Source organism: Eulemur rufifrons, chromosome 9 (genome assembly GCF_041146395.1).
Source record: "Eulemur rufifrons isolate Redbay chromosome 9, OSU_ERuf_1, whole genome shotgun sequence".
NCBI classification, from domain to species: domain Eukaryota; kingdom Metazoa; phylum Chordata; class Mammalia; order Primates; family Lemuridae; genus Eulemur; species Eulemur rufifrons.
This window is the reverse complement of record NC_090991.1, coordinates 24,184,136-24,203,883: the sequence shown is the minus strand read 5'-3', so window position 1 is coordinate 24,203,883 and position 19,748 is coordinate 24,184,136. Positions and strand designations below refer to the sequence as shown.

Sequence of the window (19,748 nt, the reverse complement as noted above, 5' to 3'; positions counted from 1 at the left end):
GGAAATCCACATTACCTCCAAGTTCTGGGATGTATGAGAATAAAGAGTCTGTATGGGAAGCAGGATTATCAAGAAAGCCAGGCTTCATTCAGTTAGAGCAAAAAGGTAAAGGACATTTTCAGAAGAGAGGTGTTGCACAGTTCCCAAGGAGAGTGTCACTTGATTTTTTTTTTTTGTCCCATTATCTTTCTTTTGATTCCTCACTTACTGTTGACCTGATTTAGACATAATACTAGATAGTTTAGGCTATCAGTAATCATTCACTGGACAAGTTATGCAGAAAGAAGGGAACTCCTGTGCAGGACATGATACTCACTTTTGCTCTTACAGTGATGCTTTATCATGATTTCATTACTTTCAGCAGCCATGTAATAGTTGCTACCAATTGTCAAATGAGCTGTAAAGGATCCCACTTTTATGTTATATTCCTTATTGCTTCTTCTCCCCGAGCTTTATTGAACTATAATTGACAAATAGGAATTGCATATATTTAAGGTATACAAATTGATGTTTTGATATATGTATAAATTGTTGCATTGTTTCTTGGTAGGGCAAGGATGAGTAAATTTTTTTAAAAGTTGGAGAACTCAAAGGGCTATCTTTAAACAATTGTTGGCAGTTAAGTTACTCTAAGAATAGTACGTAGCTTACAGCTTTGAGTAGCTAAGGCAGGGAGAAGGCAGTACCTGGCATGTACCATATCAGGGATTTTGATTAAAGAAGACTTCTGGATATACACAGCCTTCTGTGATATGTCACTGTTCTTGTCATGGAAAGGCCTGATTATTTCAGTTTAATGTGAACTAAATAGAATTAGGACTGAAGATAATTGGTGTTTGATTTCATGATTAGCTTATGTTGTAAAAATTTTGTGGACCACGTGGACTTTCTTAGAGACATATGACAGTTTAGTATGTCTTACCCTTCTGTAAGCCTAGATACAGCATAGAAGTCCGGAGTGTGGTTGGTATGGGACTGCAGCTAATGGATTAGGATAAACTGCATTGAGCCATCAACATATTGCTATGGCAAATGCCTATTCCTAGGTTTATTTCAAAGGATGATGAAAAGGAGTTGGACTTCACACCAGAAATGCTTATTATGCTCTTTGGTTTATGTTCCCTTCTGTTTCAGTGATGACAGTATGGGCTATCAATATCCGTTCACTCTACGAGTTGTGCAGAAAGATGGGAACTCCTGTGCGTGGTGCCCTTGGTATAGGTAAAGTAACCTTCTGCAAAAGGAAAATTTTAATAGCATTTCAGCTTCAGGAACTATGCCATTTTCATAAGATTTCCAGTTTTGAGAAGTAATAGTAAATAGCAAGAAGTTTAAAATAGACTTAGGAATTGTTCATTCGTTTCTTTCTTGTGAGGTCAATAGCTAAGTTTTGCTTTTGAGATTTAGCTGGTTTTATAAACTCTACAGTCCACACCAAATTCATAGCTTATGATCAACATTTATTATTCTATACCTTCTGCTCCTTAAATGTAAATCAGTTTGGCAATTCTGAGTCCAGTAGAACATAGTCTACTTACTAGACCCTGCTGAAAGTCTGGTTTTGATTTTTAAAGAGTTAATGATGATTGATCATTGCTGTTACACCAGAGAAAGTGCCTGACAATACTGAAGTCAATCTTTTGAGAACTATAATAGACTTAGCAAACTGAGTCTACATTAGGCATTGGAACCATGGCATTATCACGTCCTCCCCGCTTCTCCTGGCAACTTTATATATTTTTCTATACGTTTATTCATTTATTTTTATTTTTATTTTTTTTTCTTAAGACAGAGTCTCACTGTGTTGCCCTGGGTAGAGTGCAGTGGCATCATGGTAGCTCACTGGTACCTCAAACTCGTGGGCTCAAGTGATCCTATTGCCTCAGGCTCCCAAGTAACTGGATTACAGGCTCACATCACAACTCCCTACTAATTTCTCTCTTTTTAGTAGAGGTGGGTTCTTGCTCTTGCTCAGGCTGGTCACGAACTCCTAAACTCTAGCGATCCTCCTGCCTCGGCCTTCCAGAGTGCTAGGATTACAGGCATGAAACCACTGCACTGGGCCTTATATACATTTATTTAATGTGCCATTTTATAAACAAAGAGATAGGTGTTATACCAGATAAATTGTCTTACCTCAGAGCATTAAATAACAGAATTTAGAATTTCTCGAGAGCTGTATTATCTCAAATAGTCAATTCCCATTACATTTATTTGCCATAAAGCTCACATCTCCTGTGTACTAACAAATGGTTATCAAGTGCTTTATAAAACCAAAGACTTGAGAAGGGATAAGCATGATTTCCTGAAATAATAATAATTATTAGTAAATATTCCTACATTTATCAGAGTCTGAAATTAGAAGCCCATGACAAATTGTGAAGCCTAAGAGGAAAATAGAAAAGTAGGCAGGGAGAATATTTCTGATTAAGAAAATTTAGATTCCTTCATAGTTATTTCTTCCTCTGTGGATCTTTTTTCCCCCTGTTAGATTTTGCAGAGGCTGTAAAATTGATTGTGGGGAGGACAAAGCTTTCATTGGAAATGCCTATATTGCTGTGGATTGGGACCCCACAGCCCTTCATCTTCGCTATCAAACGTCACAGGAAAGGGTAAGTACTTAGGGACACCATAAGATGGTGGTTTTTGTATGGGAAAGTTTCCCCAGTTTAACTATATTATGCCATTTCTGTCTTAAACAATTCAAATACAACCAGAATAACATTTATTCACATTCTCTATGGCACTTATTACATTGATGTGATTGGGTTTTTTCATTTTCCAAGCTTCTAGAGTTAATTGTATCGGGGCATTGTCTTAGTCCATTTTGTGTTACTATCATAGAATACCTGAGGCTGGGTAATTTATAAAGAAAAGAAATTAGTTTAGCTCACAGTTCTGTAGGCTGGGAAGTTCAAGGGCATGGCCCTGGCTTTTGGTGAGGGCTTTTGTGCTGCATCATAATATGACAAAGAAAGTCAAAGGGGAAGCAGACAAGTGTGAAGAGGGAGGACCAAACAGGAAGAAGAACCTCGCTTTAAACAACCCACTCTTACGGGAACTAAGTTCTCAGAGGGAGAACTACCTACCATAAGAACGGCATCAAGACATTCATGAGTGATGTGCCCCCGTGACCCGAACACCTCCCACTAGTCCCCACCTTTCAACACTGCCACCTTGGAGATCTGATTTCAACAAGAGTTTTTTTTTTGAGACAGAGTCTTGCTCTGTTGCCTGGGCTAGAGTGCCGTGGCGTCAGCGTAGCTCACAGCAACCTCAAACTCCTGGGCTCAAGCGATCCTCCTGCCTCAGCCTCCCAAGTAGCTGGGACTACAGGCATGCGCCACCATGCCCGGCTAATTTTTTCTATATATTTTTAGTTGTCCAGATAATTTTTTTCTATTTTTTTGGTAGAGACGGGGTCTCGCTGTTGCTCAGGTTGGCCTTGAGCTCCTGAGCTCAAACGATCTGCCCACCTTAGCCTCCCAGAGTGCTAGGATTACAGGCGTGAGCCACCGCGCCCGGCCCTCAACAAGAGTTTTGATGGGAACAAACCATATCAAAACCATAACAGGCAATAAATTTCAAAAATATTAATAAGTAAATCTCAAAACAAAACTGGATGTAATTAAGAAGTTATATTCTCTGACCATGGCATACAAATAAACATCTCTCTGCCCAATTGTTAAATATTATTGAAGTTGCAGCATCTGATAACCACAATTACTTAGCTCAAATGTATCCCAGGGCTGTAGCACCTACATTTAACGTCCTGAAAAAATAGAGAAAGGATGAAACGTTCATGATTGGTTACCTAAGAGTACATCTCAGTGGCTGTTCTTTATGCTTTGCATTCTTCTGTTGTGACTCTCTGGCCAGAACAATTTTAAAATTTTGAAAATGTTACTCCAGAAAGAATCCTTACATAGTTAAAAATTTTTTGCCTCAGGCAGTTTTTAATCAACTAAATATTGTTTGACAATATTAAGAATCTGATGAAGAGATAAAACAATAGAATCAAAGGAATTTCTTAAGTCATATGAGGAATTGTAGTGGTTTTTGCATATTTATGGCTCTTGATTGTTGGACATTTTCTTCACTATTTCTTGAAGCATTCCCTTTGGATAAGTTAGTAATTGTAATTGACTTTTCTGTCTTTTTATGCTGTTAAGGAATGGGCAAACTACTAGTCTAGACCTAGTTCCCTATTTGGATGCCTAAATATTCCCCCATACACAGTGAGGCTCCTGGCAGCTCTTTCTAGCCAAGGATGAGTGCAATTTGTGAGTACTTGCCATATGAAAGATCACTGGGCTTTAACTAAAGAAAGCTGAAATGAAACTGATGTTCTAGATTGTGCTCATTGTAGCAAAGTGATTCAATGGCCTCAGTCATGCTTCCTTTGAAGAGGGAAAATTTTAGCAATTGATAGAAAGATACCTAAATCTTTGTCAGCACAAAATATGACAGGATATTATTCTGACAAGACACTCCTGTCAATGATGATAAATTATTTAGCTCTGTAAATCTCTTCTCCTTTTTAACAAGCCAAGTGTACAACATGAAAAGCTCTGGAGACATCCTACTTACAGGGAGAAGGGCCTACGTGACCTGTTAAATTTCACCCTACTTCCAGTTTCAGTGATGCGCTTAGGATTCCATGGAAACAAGGAGCTATTGAGATCTCCTGCCTTGCAAGGAAGTGTAGCCTTATGACTAATCTGGGTTCTTCCTACATGTGGTTTCTGCATGTGCTTAGAGAATCATGTAGATAAAGGAGATACCATGATTCAAAATTGAGATTATTACCCATATACTTTATGTTTTTCATTCCAATGATTTCCCTTCTAGGAATTTATCCTTGGGAAATAGGATACTCTGCCATTACTATGTAATTTGTAGGAAAATATTCATTGTAACATTTTTTAGAATAGTAAAAAAATTAGAAATAACTTATGTTTGTCTCATGTTAGGAAAACATGGTGTATTCATTGGATAAAGTATAATGCAGTCATTGAAAGTGATGTTTACTAGGAGTTTTTACTGACATTTATGGAAAGATACTTATGATATCATGTTAAATTTTTTTAAAAGCAAGATATATAATTGCATATACTAGGAAAAGTCTCTTCAATATTAAAAAAAAATACTGTCTAGGAAAAGAGCAGAAGAATATCTGCCAATATTTTGACATTGTTTGCCTTTGTATTAAGAATATAGGCAGGGTGCGGTGGCTCACGCCTGTAATCCTAGCACTCTGGCAGGCCTAGGTGGGCGTATCATTTGAGCTCAGGAGTTCGAGACCAGCCTGAGCAAGAGCGAGACCCCATCTCTACTAAAAATAGAAAGAAATTATATAGACAGCTAAAATATATATATAGAAAAAAATTAGCCGGGCATGGTGGCACATGCCTGTAGTCCCAGCTACTCGGGAGGCTGAGACAGGAGGATCCCTTGAGCTCAGGAGTTTGAGGTTGCTGTGAGCTAAGCTGACGCCACGGCACTCACTCTAGCCTGGGCAACAGAGTGAGACTCTGTCTCAAAAAAAAAAAAAAGAAAAAAAAAACATAAAAGGTTTCCCTGCCATTTTATATTTTTCTCTGTTTTCTAAAATTTCTACATGAATATTGTATTTGATAATCAGAAAAAAAAGAGGGGCAATTGCCCTTCTTTGTATTTTCCACCTGTTTGGACTTCACATTTCTCAATAGAAAATTAAACTAGATAACTTCTTGGGTCTCTCTCATTTTTAAATAATCTCATAATGTGTGAAAGCTATTAGTTCATTTTCTATGTTTTGTATTAAAGATGAGCTTTAAAGCAACTTAGAAAAAAAAAGAAGAGGATGCCTATAAGTAATTTAAACTATTTGAACAAGAATAGAGAATCTGAGCATGGATCCCAAGAGCTAAAGGAATCTTTATCATTTAGGGAAAATTATATTGATAAATAGAAATTATTGTCAGCCAACAAACATATTTTTTTTTTTCTTTTCTTTTTTTTTTGAGACAGAGTCTCACTCTGTTGCCTGGGCTACAGTGCCGTGGCGTTAGCCTAGCTCACAGCAACCTCAAACTCCTGGGATCAAGCAATCCTTCTGCCTCAGCCTCCCGAGTAGCTGGGACTACAGGCATGTGCCACTATGCCTGGCTAATTTTTTCTATATAGTTTTAGTTGTCCACCTAATTTCTTTCTATTTTTTTTAGTAGAGACAGGGTTTCGCTCTTGCTCAGGCTGGTCTCGAACTCCTGACCTTGAGTGATCCACCTGCCTCAGCTTCCCAGAGTGCTAGGATTACAGGCGTGAGCCACTGCACCTGGCCACACAAATATATTTTTTTTATCAGCCTTCTTTCCTCCTTGTCTCCATCTAGTTCTGTAGCCTGTCTTCCACATAAAATATAGTCAATAAGGCCAGGCCCAGTGGCTCACACCTGTAATTCTGGCACTTTGGGAGGCTGAGGCAGGAGGATCGCTTGAGGCCAGGAGTTCGAGACCAGCCTGAGCAACATAGCAAGGCCTCATCTCTACAAAAAAACAGAAAAGTTATCTGAGCATGGTGGCATGTGCTTGTAGTTCTAGCTACTAAGGAGACTGGAGCAGGAGGAGCTCTCAAGCTCAGGAGTTTGAGGCTGCAGTGAGCTATGATCATACCATTGCACTCTGGCCTGGGCCACAGAGCAAGACCCTGTGTCCAAAAAAAAAAAATTTTATATATATATATATATATATATATATATATATATATATCTATCTCAATGGTCTTTACTATCTGACTTTAATTGTGATTGCCCGTAAAGCATCCCTGGTAGAGATAATATTTAACTGACTATGAGAAAAGAAACACTGCTGTATTTGATACATTTCTTTTTCTATTCATTCCATCAAACATGATATAGCATGTTTCCTTTTGAAGCATGTCAGTTTTTTCCTTGGGTGTCCAGCTCAAGAGATGATGAGAGTTAGTATTTTGATATTACAGAATTTGTGCTCAGAAAAAAAGTCAGTGACTCAAGGTCAAGTCAGATTTCCTTTTCTTTAAAAAAAATTTTTTTCCTCTAAGTTCCCTTTTTTTTTTTTTTTTTTTTTGAGACAGAGTCTTACTCTGTTGCCCAGGCTACAGTGCCATGGCGTCAGCCCAGCTCACAGCAACCTCAAACTCCTGGGCTCAAGCAATCCTCCTTCCTCAGCCTCCCGGGTAGCTGGGACTACAGGCATGCGCCACCATGCCCGGCTAATTTTTTCAATTTTTGGTTGTTTGGCTAATTTCTTTCTATTTTTAGTAGAGACGGGGTCTCACTCTTGCTCAGGCCGGTCTCAAAATCCTGAGCTCAAGCACTCCTCCTGCCTCAGCCTCCCAGAGTGCTAGGATTACAGGCGTGAGCCACCGCGCCTCACAAAGTTCCCCTTTTTAAATGAGTTGTTTAGACTGGATGGTGGTACAGTGCCAAAACCTTAATTGCACAATCAACACCAACCTTGATAATTTGGGGCATTTGACAGCCTTGTGACTCAGCCATCTTCTCCTACAGGGAAAGCATCTCACCTGAAAATCTGTTCTAAATTGGATGTCCTGAGCTGTGTCAATTTGTTGTGATCCAGGCAGCACAGTGTTCCCACCATGAGTTTCAGGAAGGGAAACATGGGGATAATTGCCTCAGGCAAAGAGGACCAGTTCACCTCTGGAAGGGAGGAGCAATAAATGGGGGGAGGGACATATGTGTCTGGGCTCTGCCCTGGGACATGAATATCTATTGTGTGAAGTCTCATGCCAACATATAGTCTTCATTCTGTGCCTCACCCACCTTCCCACCATAATAGAGACAAACGGAAGGGTCCCAGCTCTGTGGTTCTTAATTGCTTGTCAGGTGACAGCTAGGAATGGGGAAAATTCTTCCTTTTCTGTTGCATTCTAGGTCCTTCCTTCTCTCCCTCCTCCCCATCCCACACCACCCCCAGCACACATCTCTGTACCCCTACCCCTCCTTTGTTCTCTCTCCTTTCTTATATTTACCTCCTTGCTCCAAAGCGTAGCATGCTGGTTAACAGGACCCCAAAGGTTTGGGTGGGTATTTCTCAACAAAAGCAACATGCTCTTTGGAGCTTGCTCTTTCTTTTGTTGCCATCTCAGATAAAAAGGGACCATGAGGCAGGAGACAGATAATAGTACACATGGTATCCTGATAACTGTGTGACGTGGTGTTGATATGCAAATGAGTTGTATCCTGTAGAGTTTAATGCTCTGGTGTGTTGTCTTCTCATGATGAGCTTTTCTATGCCCTTTCTTACTTTATCCAGCTCTGCATCTGTGTTTCAGTGATACTATTTCCCTTGGCCTCTGTAAAGTCTGCAACATACTAATAATGCTCTGTCTTTTCTAGTTAAAAATAAATAGCATACTCTCAGCATCCCTAGCTTGAAGGCCAGCTTCACATGTAAACCATTTTAGGATTCTGAAATTGTGAAATAAACAGGCAATTCTTTGTTTGTTTTGTTTTTGTCATTTTAAAGCATTCAGAAATTTTTCAGGAATAGCTACGGTCATGTATATAGAAATTTTATCCAGAATGTTACTGATGTGATATTTGTGAATAAATGTGTAGATGCTGTATTTGTTCAAAGACTCTAGTTTGGGTTGTGTTTTCTTTTTCCTCATGTAGAGTAAGATAACGGCGAACTGTGAGGATGATGCATAGCTAGATAACCACTTTAAGTGCCCTCCCACAACCCCCATTCCTCCTGCCCCCTCTACCTGCAGGTTGTAGATGAGCATGAGAGTGTGGAACAGAGTCGGCGAGCACAAGCTGAGCCCATCAACCTGGACAGCTGTCTCCGTGCTTTCACCAGTGAGGAGGAGCTGGGGGAAAATGAGATGTACTACTGCTCCAAGTGTAAGACCCACTGCTTGGCAACCAAGAAGCTGGATCTCTGGAGGCTTCCGCCCATCCTGGTATGTTATAGCCCTGCCTCTGAGAGAGCAGGAGTCTAGCGTAAAGGAAAGAAGCCATGAACAAACAGGAGTTTTTGTTATTTTTGAGAATAAGACCCTGCAGCACTGTTTTAAAACACTTTTTCTATACAAGGCTTTTACGTTGAGTGCAGAGATGAATTGTTCTACAAATATTTGGTAGTTCTGTTCCTAAAGAGCTTGTAGCCTAGAAGGAGCAGGAAGTCACGTAGATCAGTAACTGCAATTCAACCTGATGAATCTGAACTTCAGGAGAGGGTGAAACACTCATGGCTCTATGGAGAGAGGAAGTTTTACGCTGGCCCTTAGTAACTACAGAAAAGCAACTGGGCCGGAGCTTCCAAAGCCCACTGTGCTCTGTCACATGGCCACGCACACTGGTGAGTTAAGTGTGTCTGCACAAGCACTCCAGTGCGCTGGGGTTTATGTGTTCTTATAGATTTGATTTACTTCTGCCTTCTCCCTTCATGGATTCAGAGGCTCTCCTGTTGCTTGTCAGGAGAGTTTGTAGTGACAAATCTTCCTATTCATTTAAGATCAGTGTAACTGTAAGGTACTGGTATATTTTACCCAGACATTGTATGTATTTTCTTATTTATGTCTTTATCCTACTACTCTATGAAAACTGAATGTAGATTTTTCTTTCCTTAGAACAGAACAGCTTCCCAGGGAATGATGCACAGAAATTAATAACATTGATTAGCTAGTTCCATGGATGGGAACTGGGGGAAGGGAAGGAGAGGGAAGGGGCAGGCTTGGGGACAAGGTAGGTGGGGAGGAGGAGGCAAACTTTTTTTTAATTGAGGTATAATTAACGTACAATTAAATCCATAGATTTTTAAATGTCCAGTTTGATGAATTTTGACAATAGTATACTCATATAACCATGACATAAAATATGTTATGAACTAGAGGCCTTTATAAAAGCCATATTTTTATTGGCTGGACATGGTGGTGCACACCTGTAATCCCAGCTACTTGGGAGGCTGAGGCAGGAGGATCCCTGGAGCCCAGGATTTTGAGGTTGCAGCGAGCTACAGTTATGCCACCGCACACTAATCCAGACAACAGAGTGAAACCCTGTCTTCAAAACAAAAACATATTTTTGAGGTCTTTAAAGAATAAGGAAGAGTAAATGTTATATATTCCTGAACATTGGACCTTTTCTAATGTAAATTTTGTATCTTCAAAACCCTTAATGCAGATGTTTTCTACCTTCTCTTGTCCAGATTATTCACCTTAAACGATTCCAATTTGTAAACGGTCGATGGATAAAGTCACAGAAAATTGTTAAATTTCCTCGGGAAAATTTTGACCCTAGTGCTTTTTTGGTACCAAGAGATCCAGCTCTCTGCCAGCGTAAACCACTCACACCCCAGGGGGACGACCTCTCTGAGCCAAAGGTTCTGGCAGGAGAGGTGAAGAAAGTGGATTCTCAGAGCTCAGCTGGGGAAGAGGATGTGCTCCTGAGCAAGAGCCCGTCCTCACTCAGTGCAAACATCATCAATAGCCCAAAAGGTGAGGAGGCTGGGGAGGCCTGGTGGAGGGGCTTTCCTGGGCCCCTGTAGGCTGCATATTTCCATCTGTCTTCTGTTCTGGAGCATCAGTGTGGTAGGGTGGAAAGTACCTGTGTGGAATCAGACTTATCTATATTTGAGCTATGTGACTTTTAGCAAGAGATGCAGCCTCCTGAAATTTATTTTCTCATCTCTAAAATGGAGATACCAGGTTTACAGAGTGTGAGGATTTGATATATTAAGAATGAAACACTTTTCGTAATGCCTGGTATATATGGTGAACATGAATGGTAGTTGTCATCTTTGTTCCCTTACCGCAGAGGCTCTCAAAGTCTAGTCCGGGAGCCCTTGGGGGTCCTTGAGACCCTTTCAAGAGGTCTGGAGGATCAAAACTATTTTCATAAAAATACTAAGACAATATGTGCCTTCTCACTTTTATTCCCTAACAAAATTACAGTGGAGTCAGACAACATGACATGGAATGATGTCATCACTTTAAATTCCTCAGTTTTAATTTCTAATACGAGAAATATTGACAGATATAATCCACATAGAAGTTCTAGGGGTCCTAAATTTTTAAGGTTCTAAAAGGGGGTGGCGTAGGTGGTCTATGTCCAAAACATTTAGGACCCATTGTCTTGCAGGGCTTTTGTGAGAAGTCGAGATACTAAAGAATTCCCAGTACCATGCCTAGCCGTAGTAAATACGTAATAAATGGTGGCCATATTTTTTTTGTCTGATTTGACAAAGAAGAGACATATGTATTTGTAAAGTTCCTTAGTCTAATAATTACACTGTTTTGAACTGAATCTGGTGTAAATCGCCTTTCTGCCATTTTCTAAGTCCCTACGATATACTTTATATTTTCAGGACATTGTTGCCTATAGAGACTCACCATTGAAGAAGACAAAAATGTAACTCATTGGCTACATAATAGGAACTGAAGAGTAGCAAGTCAAGACGCCCCATCCCTTACCTTTATGTGTACATTTGTGAGGCTGGCTTCAAAGTTAGCTTTTGGTGGCTGGCTTAAAATGTGGCATTTGGATTTATGCATCTTTCCTTCTCTCCCTTTCACAGGTTCGCCTTCTTCAACAAGGAAAAGTGGAACCAGCTGTCCCTCCAGCAAAAACAGCAGCCCTAACAGCAGCCCACGGACTTTGGGGAGGAGCAAAGGGAGGCTCCGGCTTCCCCAGATTGGCAGCAAAAATAAACTATCAAATAGTAAGGAGAACTTGGATGCCAGCAAAGAGAATGGGGCTGGGCAGGTCTGTGAGCTGGCTGATGCCTGGAGCCGAGGGCATTTGCTGGGGGGCAGCCAACCTGAGCTGGTCACCCCTCAGGACCACGAGGTAGCTTTGGCCAATGGATTCCTCTATGAACATGAGGCATGTGGCAATGGCTATAGCAATGGTCAGCTTGGAAACCACAGTGAAGAAGACAGCACTGATGACCAAAGAGAAGATACTCGTATTAAGCCTATTTATAATCTATATGCAATATCGGTAAGTAGTTTATTATATGATTTCAGATGAGATCGAGCTCGTTCATGGTGGTATGGCCATAGACTGTTGTGTGGTTTTCAAAGAGTGGTCTGCACTTTTCAGTGGTTTTTTTAATTTGTTTATTAATCAACAAACAGTTCTTTCAGGTCCTGCTTATTTGCTAGGCATCGAGCTTAGTGATAGATAAAGTTAACATAGAAACCTTGGCCTTCTGGATAGATTACAAGGAACTCACAATGTGATTTGAGGGGGTGGTAGTCATGTAATTATTATAAATGCAGTCACAGGTTCAAGTCATTCATAATTGTGTGTTCCTAAGGAAATTTTGCTTTCTAAAAAAGTAATTAAAACTATAAAATGGTTGTTTATCCACACAAGATTTAGAGCTTATGACTTTTGAATTTTGCTTTTTGTTTATTTGTTTTTAGAAAAAATTAGAGAACTCCAAAACATTTTTTCTTAGCTACTGCATAATCAGTGTTCTCCTGCTCAGATCCTGGTGCTATGCCCTGGCTACAATACAGTTAACTGCTAACATACCGCTACTCTCTTCTCTTATACAGTGCCATTCAGGAATTCTAGGTGGGGGCCATTACGTCACTTATGCCAAAAACCCAAACTGCAAGTGGTACTGTTACAATGACAGCAGCTGTAAGGTAAACATTCTCAATCTTTGAATAAAAGTTAGAAACAGAATACCAACAGATCTGGGGAACATTTGTTGAAATAATGGACTATCTCCTGAATAGGAAATAAATGTTTCTGTTAGGATGAGTATATAGATGCTGTTAGTATTAAGAGAATAAAAGTGAGATACGGAGTGGGGAATGAAAACATGATTAGGGAGGAAAAAGAAGATATTAGTTAATGAGAAAAAGTTCTTGTCTTTTAAATGATTAGAATTTGATGGAGTTTTAGATCATTCTTTTGACTTTGGTCAAAATATTTTCTTCAAAACAAATATTGAGGCTAGATGCAGTGGCTGTATCCTAGTACTCCGGGAGGCTGAGGCAGCAGGATTGCCTGAGCTCAGGAGTCAGAGGCCAGCCTGAGCGAAAGCAAGACCCCATCTCTACTAAAAATAGAAAAATTAGCCAGGCATCATGGCACGTGCCTGTAGTCCCAGAGTCTCAGCTACTCAGGAGGCTGAGGCAGGAGGATCACTTGAGTCCAGGAGTTTGCAGTTGCCGTAAGCTAGGCTGGCGCCACTGCACTCTACCCAGAGCAACAGAATGAGACTCTGTCTCCAAAAAAAAAAAAAAAAAAAAAATGGAAATAATGGGGCTCTTTTAGATGCAGGTGTGAGACAGTTGAAATAGTAAGCTTATTAGAAGCAATTCAGTTTAGTTATTGGAGAACATTGGTCTTCCTTTCCCTGGCAAGGATTAAGAGCTAGCATAGTGATGTTTTTTTGTTAAAGGCTTTTCTTGCCCCTTCAGGAACTTCACCCTGATGAAATTGACACCGACTCTGCCTACATTCTTTTCTATGAGCAGCAGGGGATAGACTATGCACAATTTCTGCCAAAGATCGATGGCAAAAAGATGGCAGACACAAGCAGCATGGATGAAGACTTTGAGTCTGATTACAAAAAGTACTGTGTGTTACAGTAAAGCTACCACTCTTGCTGCTAGACAGCTTGGTGGTGAGGGAGATGACTCCTTATAGCTGACATTTGGCAAAAGCATCAGTGAAAGGCAAGCTAAATGTAGTTATTTTATCCTGTGATCCTGAAGCACAAAATAAAAATCCTAATTAAAATAGCAGTTAACTTTAAGAGTAGTAATAATTTTGTTTGGAAGTCTCATACAAGCTCTCCAGTAGAGAACTTTCAGGCAGATCCCACCATTGGCCTGTAAACAAAAGAGTTTGGCACCAGCCACCTGGGACCAAATAAGGATTAAATTGTGCTTGTCCAGTTATGAACAAACATGTAGTGAGTATGGAGTTTACCAATAATCATAACAAAATACTAAGGATTTCCTTGGAGTCAAAGTAAAAAACAAAAAAATTGTAGTGTTGTCTAGGGACGACATGATATGCTACCTCCTTTTTCCTGAAGTTTTATTCCATTCTAGTGACAAGATGGAGAAAGCAAGATCATGAAGATGTGCAAATGATTCTTACGGCATGGACGCAGATTTTTTTATTTATTTTTTAAACCATTTCCCTACTCTTTATATGTCTTTCTTGCTTTTTGTTTTTGTTGTGTTTGTGTTTGAGACACAACCAGTCATTGGTGGCAGAGGCATGTAGTGGTCAGTCTGAAATGGAGAGTCTCTCAAGAGCTATGTGCCTTCTACCCGGGGCCTTGGCTGGCATACCCAGTAGAAAGAAAAAGCATCCTGGGAAATCCAGCTAACATGGCCCTCCTGATAGAGGCATCTAACTTTTAGGATACTTTAAGTATCCTCTAAAATGTATAGCCCCATACTGCTGAATGTGGCATGGTAGCTGCCAATAATTGCACCATCTTCATATGCACATGTTGCACAAAGAGCTTCTGGGAAGGTAATCAGTATCAAAGCTAGATAGTGTTTCACAGTTAGTGGTTGTTTTTTTTTTTTTTTTCCTGTGTTTTTTTTGCACTTTAAAAAAGAGAGAAATAAACTTACTTATTTGTATTTGATGGCTCTAAGGGCTAATAAAATAACTTGATTGGGGTATTTTCCCTCATCATATTGAATTTGAAAACAAAACACATCCCAAACTTTAGTAGTTTGCAAGTATTTTTAATGAAATTGATGGTTTTAGGAAGTAAAGTTTTGTTTTTCCATTAATTTTTTTATTTTGATATTTTTAAAATTTTATAGTAGTCATAAAAAGTTATGTTTCTTTGCTTTCTTTTTTCCTCCAATTATTCAAGACTGGAACAAAAGTATAAATGTTATTTATTTCAGGTAGCATTTTCTTTCCCTGTGTTTTTTAACATATGTTTGAAAGAAATGTTTCACCTTATTTTTGGTCTTTGTTTATTCATTTAGATGCTACAAGTTGACTGCCATTAATTATCACATTTCATTACCCTTTCTTCATCATAAGTGGTAATTACCAATGTAATTAAGCATTTATGTTCTGATATCTGAGGCCAGTAACTATCTAGTTTTTCTCAGAGCATTTGGAAAGGTGTCTAAGATGCCTAAATTGTTTTCAGAAGAAGAATATAATTGCAAGTAGGAAGGAGTGGCCTAAATTGTATAATGTAATAAAGTCAGACAAAAGGCATACTTCATATAATAATTTCAAGATTTTCAGTATATAAAATCTGTCCACTCCTACCTAGACATGTCTCATTAAAAAATGGAAGATTTTAAATAATTTCCTTACAGATGTTTTATTTAAGCAGGTAGCACAATCTACTAATGTTGTTTGATCTGTGTTTGTTATATTGGTTGTAATTAATTTTTTTAATTCATGAACTAGCAGAAATTTATTAAATTAACTATTAACTACATTCACCTTGTAAATTACTGTATAAAACTTGTCGACAATGCACTGACTTTAGAAAGATGTTAATGTACATAAATAGAGTGTAAATAAAATAGTGTTGATGTACTGAAATATGAACTGTACAAAAAGTATTGGTAATTGTATATGGAGTGTACCTGTTTATCTGTAACTATTATCCAAACAAATTAAATACTGTGGATGCCTCTATGTGCCGTTTTTCCTCATACAAGTAAACACAAAAAGTCAAATTCTTCAGCCTTTCTCTCTGTGATCTTATTTTAATTCACCTACTCAAATAAAGGCTATCTGACTTATAGAGGGGAGGCTTCACCTCTGAGAGAATGGAAATTGTGTTGAGGTTAGAACCAGACACCTGCAGTGACTCACATCCCTCTCAGAAAATTATTCACAGGGTGGGTGGGAAGGAGAAGGGTAGTGAGCAGGCGGTGAGCTCAGAATTGGTGGGGGAGGTCCTACAATAATTTTCATGGCAGATTGGGAGATGCAGTGAAGAGAGGAAAACTTCTCATTTGTATAATGCCTTTAAATGACCCTAGGTTTCTAGGGTGCACTGTGAAACAGAGATGTTCTTGCTTGTCTCTCTGGGAGGTCTGTAAGGAGACAGTTGGCAGTGTTGAGAAGAGATGAAGATTTTACAGCTATAGGTCCTTCACCCACAGCCACTGTTTGTTTACCTATAAAATTAGAATACCTAGCACTCAGGCTTGTAAGAAGTCAATGAAGTACATAAATGCTTGGCACAGCTTCTTGCTAAATGCTCAATGAGTATGACCTCCTATCCCCATGATATTCAATTGTGTCTTACAAAGAGGTTTTTTTTTTTCACCCCCTTGCTATACTGACACTAACAGAGTTTAATAGCTCTCTGTTCACATTCTCCAGAAACAGGAATTCACATTAAAAATGTATAAAATGGGCTGGGTGCAGTGGCTCACGCCTGTAATCCTAGCACTGTGGAAGGCCGAGGTGGGAAGATTGCTTGAGCTCAGGAGTTTGAGACCAGCCTGAGCAAGAGCGAGACCCTGTCTCTACTAAAAATAGAAAGAAATTAGCCAAACAACCAAAAATAGAAAAAATTAGCCGGGCGTGGTGGCACATGCCTGTAGTCCCAGCTACCCGGGAGGCTGAGGAAGGAGGATGGCTTGAGCCCAGGAGTTTGAGGTTGGTGTGAGCTAGGCTGACGCCACGGCACTCTAGCCCAGGCAACAGAGGGAGACTCTGTCTCAAAAAATATATATATATAAAATGAAACATGTTGCATCAGCGGTAGTGGCAGTGGCAGCTTGTTTAAGGGAAAGAACAAACAGAAAATGGATCCAAAAAGTCAAAAAATGAAGCACAGCTCCTAAAGTGCCAGTCTGTGTTTTTATTAATATCTTTTTAAAAGGCAGTCTTGGAAGGACCAGCTTATGGAGATGGGCAAGCACTTTGTTTCTAGTTCCTGAATGACCGTCTAAGACAAGAGGTCTTCAGCCTCCCAGCCTCTCTGGCAGAAGGTGGCAATTCCATATGGAGTCTCTCCACCACTTGGTGGCATTGCTCACTGTGGATTCTTTCTTACCTGCAGACACCATCGAATTGGAGCAAGTAGATGATTTGCTACATGTTCCCCAGCTATTTTGAAGGTTGAATGGAGAATTTTGCTGGGATAAGCCAGAATCTGTAACTTTGGGAGCAGGGACCCCAGTTTTTCTTAGTACTGAAATCACAAAAAGTCAGAAATACACGCACCACTATGATCAGAGACTCAACAAGAAGAGGACTTTGAGGCTTCCTGACCAGGGGGAAGAAAGACAGTAGATGAAAGAATGCAGCAGTCACAAACTCAGGCTTATAGCGGCCAGGGTGGGAATAGACTGAGAGAGTTTGTCCAGCCACAGATGAGAATGGGGAGTTATGGGGACTACGGTGGATTCTAGGCACGTGTCCATCTGAAGGCCCCATCTGATTGTTGCCATGCAGGAATGTAGGCCCCGATGCCAGAAATCCAGACATTAATACAAAACATCCAATTTAGAAATGGTCATTTTTAAAAAAACTAAAAACATTATACTGCCCAAATAAAAATCTATGTGCAAGCCAGGTACAAGCTACCAGTTCATGCCCTCTGGTAAGTATTAATAGAAAGGTCGTGGACTTTGAGCCCATTATGTCAGAAGTCAGATTCTAGCACTGCTGTTCTAACAGCTGTGAACTAAAACAAGTTCCTCAGACCCTCAGATTTCTCATGCCCAATGAAAATACTGTATTTCCAAAGGTTATTAAAAAGAATAGATCACATATGTAAATAGGCACGGAGTTTGGCATCTATAGGGTACTCAAAAGTATTCTTCTCTCGCTTAGGGAAACAACACAGCCATAATACAATCATGTTATGCTCAGGTTTACCAGTCGAGGCATGTAGTTAAACGACATGTGAGTGAGCGCCTACTATGTACAGAACTCTGTGCTACGTTCTCTGGGGGCAGCGGTTCCCAACCTGGCAATTCATCACCATCATCAGAATCAACTAAGAGCTTGTTCAATGTGCTGATTGCAGAGTCCCACTCATATTACACCTATATTCTGTGCCTACTTATACCCAGATTTATGAGCTCATCCTCTCCCATGTAGTCCAAGAATCTGCATTTTAATAAGTTCCTCAGGGGGTTCTTTTGCAGCCAGTTTGCATTGGTCTGAAGATTGGTCATTTATGGAAACCACTGCTCCGGGGAATGAGTCATTTCCAGTCTAATTAGGGAAAGATGATATGCATATGCACATGTGTCAGGAGGAGTGGTAGTAATTAACCAAAAGCTCCCGAGACATAATTGTCTTTGATGAAGTGCTGACTGAGGACACCAGATAGGCTGTTGATGAAGTACTTAGGGAAAACTAAGTGGAAAAGGGGAGTGAAGAGCACCTCAAAGTGAGAGCAGGATTATATTGTCACAGGTGTGGAGAGCAGTCTAGGTGGACAACCAGGGAGCAGAAGAAGGATTCAGGCGGTGCATTCCAGGGGCGGCGCAGGCCTGTGTGTGCTGAGTTAAAAGTGCATGAGGAGCATAGTGGGAGATAACAAGAAGGCTGGAACCACGTTCTGAAGGCCTTTGAAGATCAGACCAGTCACAATAAAAGTGTTTTCACACTGTCAAGTATTTTGGTATGGTTGCAAAACATTTTCATATGGTTTACGTAGGTACATATGAATCTATTTTAGACCATTTTATTATAAATGTGTTTCGTTTGCCGTCATTTTAACTTTCTCTTTTTCGTACAATCCACTTTTGCTAGAATTTCTCTTGGTAATGAACTTTAGAGGAACTTATAGATGGATACTAGGTTGCAAGAAAATCAAAGTAAGTGGAGGAGAAAAAAAAAAGGTTAGGCAGGAGGAGGAGAAAAATTTAGAAGCACTTTGGAAAGGGAGAAGGCATGCCAGAGAGAGGCGCCCAGTCATAGCTGAGTGCGCCCAAGAAGGAGAAATGTGCCTCCAAGGCGCTTGGGAGTGAGAGGGTGGGGCTTCTCTGCCGATTCGATGGGTTTCTTTCAGTGCCACCCTTGAGTTCAGCACCATTCTCTGTTGCTGGTGGCCAAACCCCAGTGCCCGCTGGGATTACAGATCAGGCAGGAAGAGGGGGACTCCCATGTTGTGGATCAGGAGGGAGCCTCCCAGGATGGACTAGGAGATGCCTGTGGTCGTCTTCAGGCTGCTGTAGCCCCAAGTTAGAACAGTCATCTTAGCTGATGCCATGGAAAGAAACAGACTAGCAGTCCCGTCCGCACCTTGCAGAACTGTATGACTTTGGCAGGTCGCTTGCCTCCTCAGTGCCTCCGTTCCCTGTGTGGATAATGAGGAGGTTGCATTAGGTCAGAGGTCTTCAGCTTTTATGTTGAAACGACATTGGGAGTAGACCCTTTCTCCCAACCACGTTTTGCCTGAAGGACCCATAGCGAAAGCAGATTATGTTGGAGCTCCTCAGGTTGAAGGGGGGGGCGTTGTTGCCTAAGCAACATCTGTGGACTCTGGATCCAATGTCTGCTAAAGCACCTTTCACCTCTAAGCGTTCAGAAAGCCGGCTGCACAGTGTTCCAGCAGCGCCTGAGCTGTGTTCCAGAGCTCCCAGCGAGCTCTCCCCAGCAAGAGGACTTGGTAGCACTCCCGGGAAACCACTCTCATTTGGTCTGCTGGAAATCATGCTAGCAACAGGGTGGACCTTTCCAAGGCCATTTTGCTTCTTTCGGTACACTGGGCAGCGAAGCAAAGCCAGCGGACTACGGTGAAGGCCGGTCAACCTCCCTCTCTGCA

General features: G+C 40.5%; 1 protein-coding gene across 2 annotated transcripts in view; it reads left to right on the top strand.

The window, feature by feature from the left end:
- The window catches only part of USP32 (ubiquitin specific peptidase 32), a 207,539-nt gene extending 192,869 nt beyond the window's left edge, over nt 1-14,670 (top strand). For both annotated transcript variants that reach the window (XM_069482324.1, XM_069482323.1), the window contains exons 28-34: nt 1,135-1,221; nt 2,492-2,612; nt 8,758-8,949; nt 10,197-10,485; nt 11,565-11,989; nt 12,553-12,645; nt 13,429-14,670. In XM_069482324.1, coding sequence (XP_069338425.1) covers nt 1,135-1,221; nt 2,492-2,612; nt 8,758-8,949; nt 10,197-10,485; nt 11,565-11,989; nt 12,553-12,645; nt 13,429-13,602 — 1,381 coding nt within the window. In that variant the 3' untranslated portion in view covers nt 13,603-14,670. The remainder of the gene's footprint in view (nt 1-1,134; nt 1,222-2,491; nt 2,613-8,757; nt 8,950-10,196; nt 10,486-11,564; nt 11,990-12,552; nt 12,646-13,428) is intronic.
- The last annotated feature ends 5,078 nt before the right edge of the window (nt 14,671-19,748 follow it).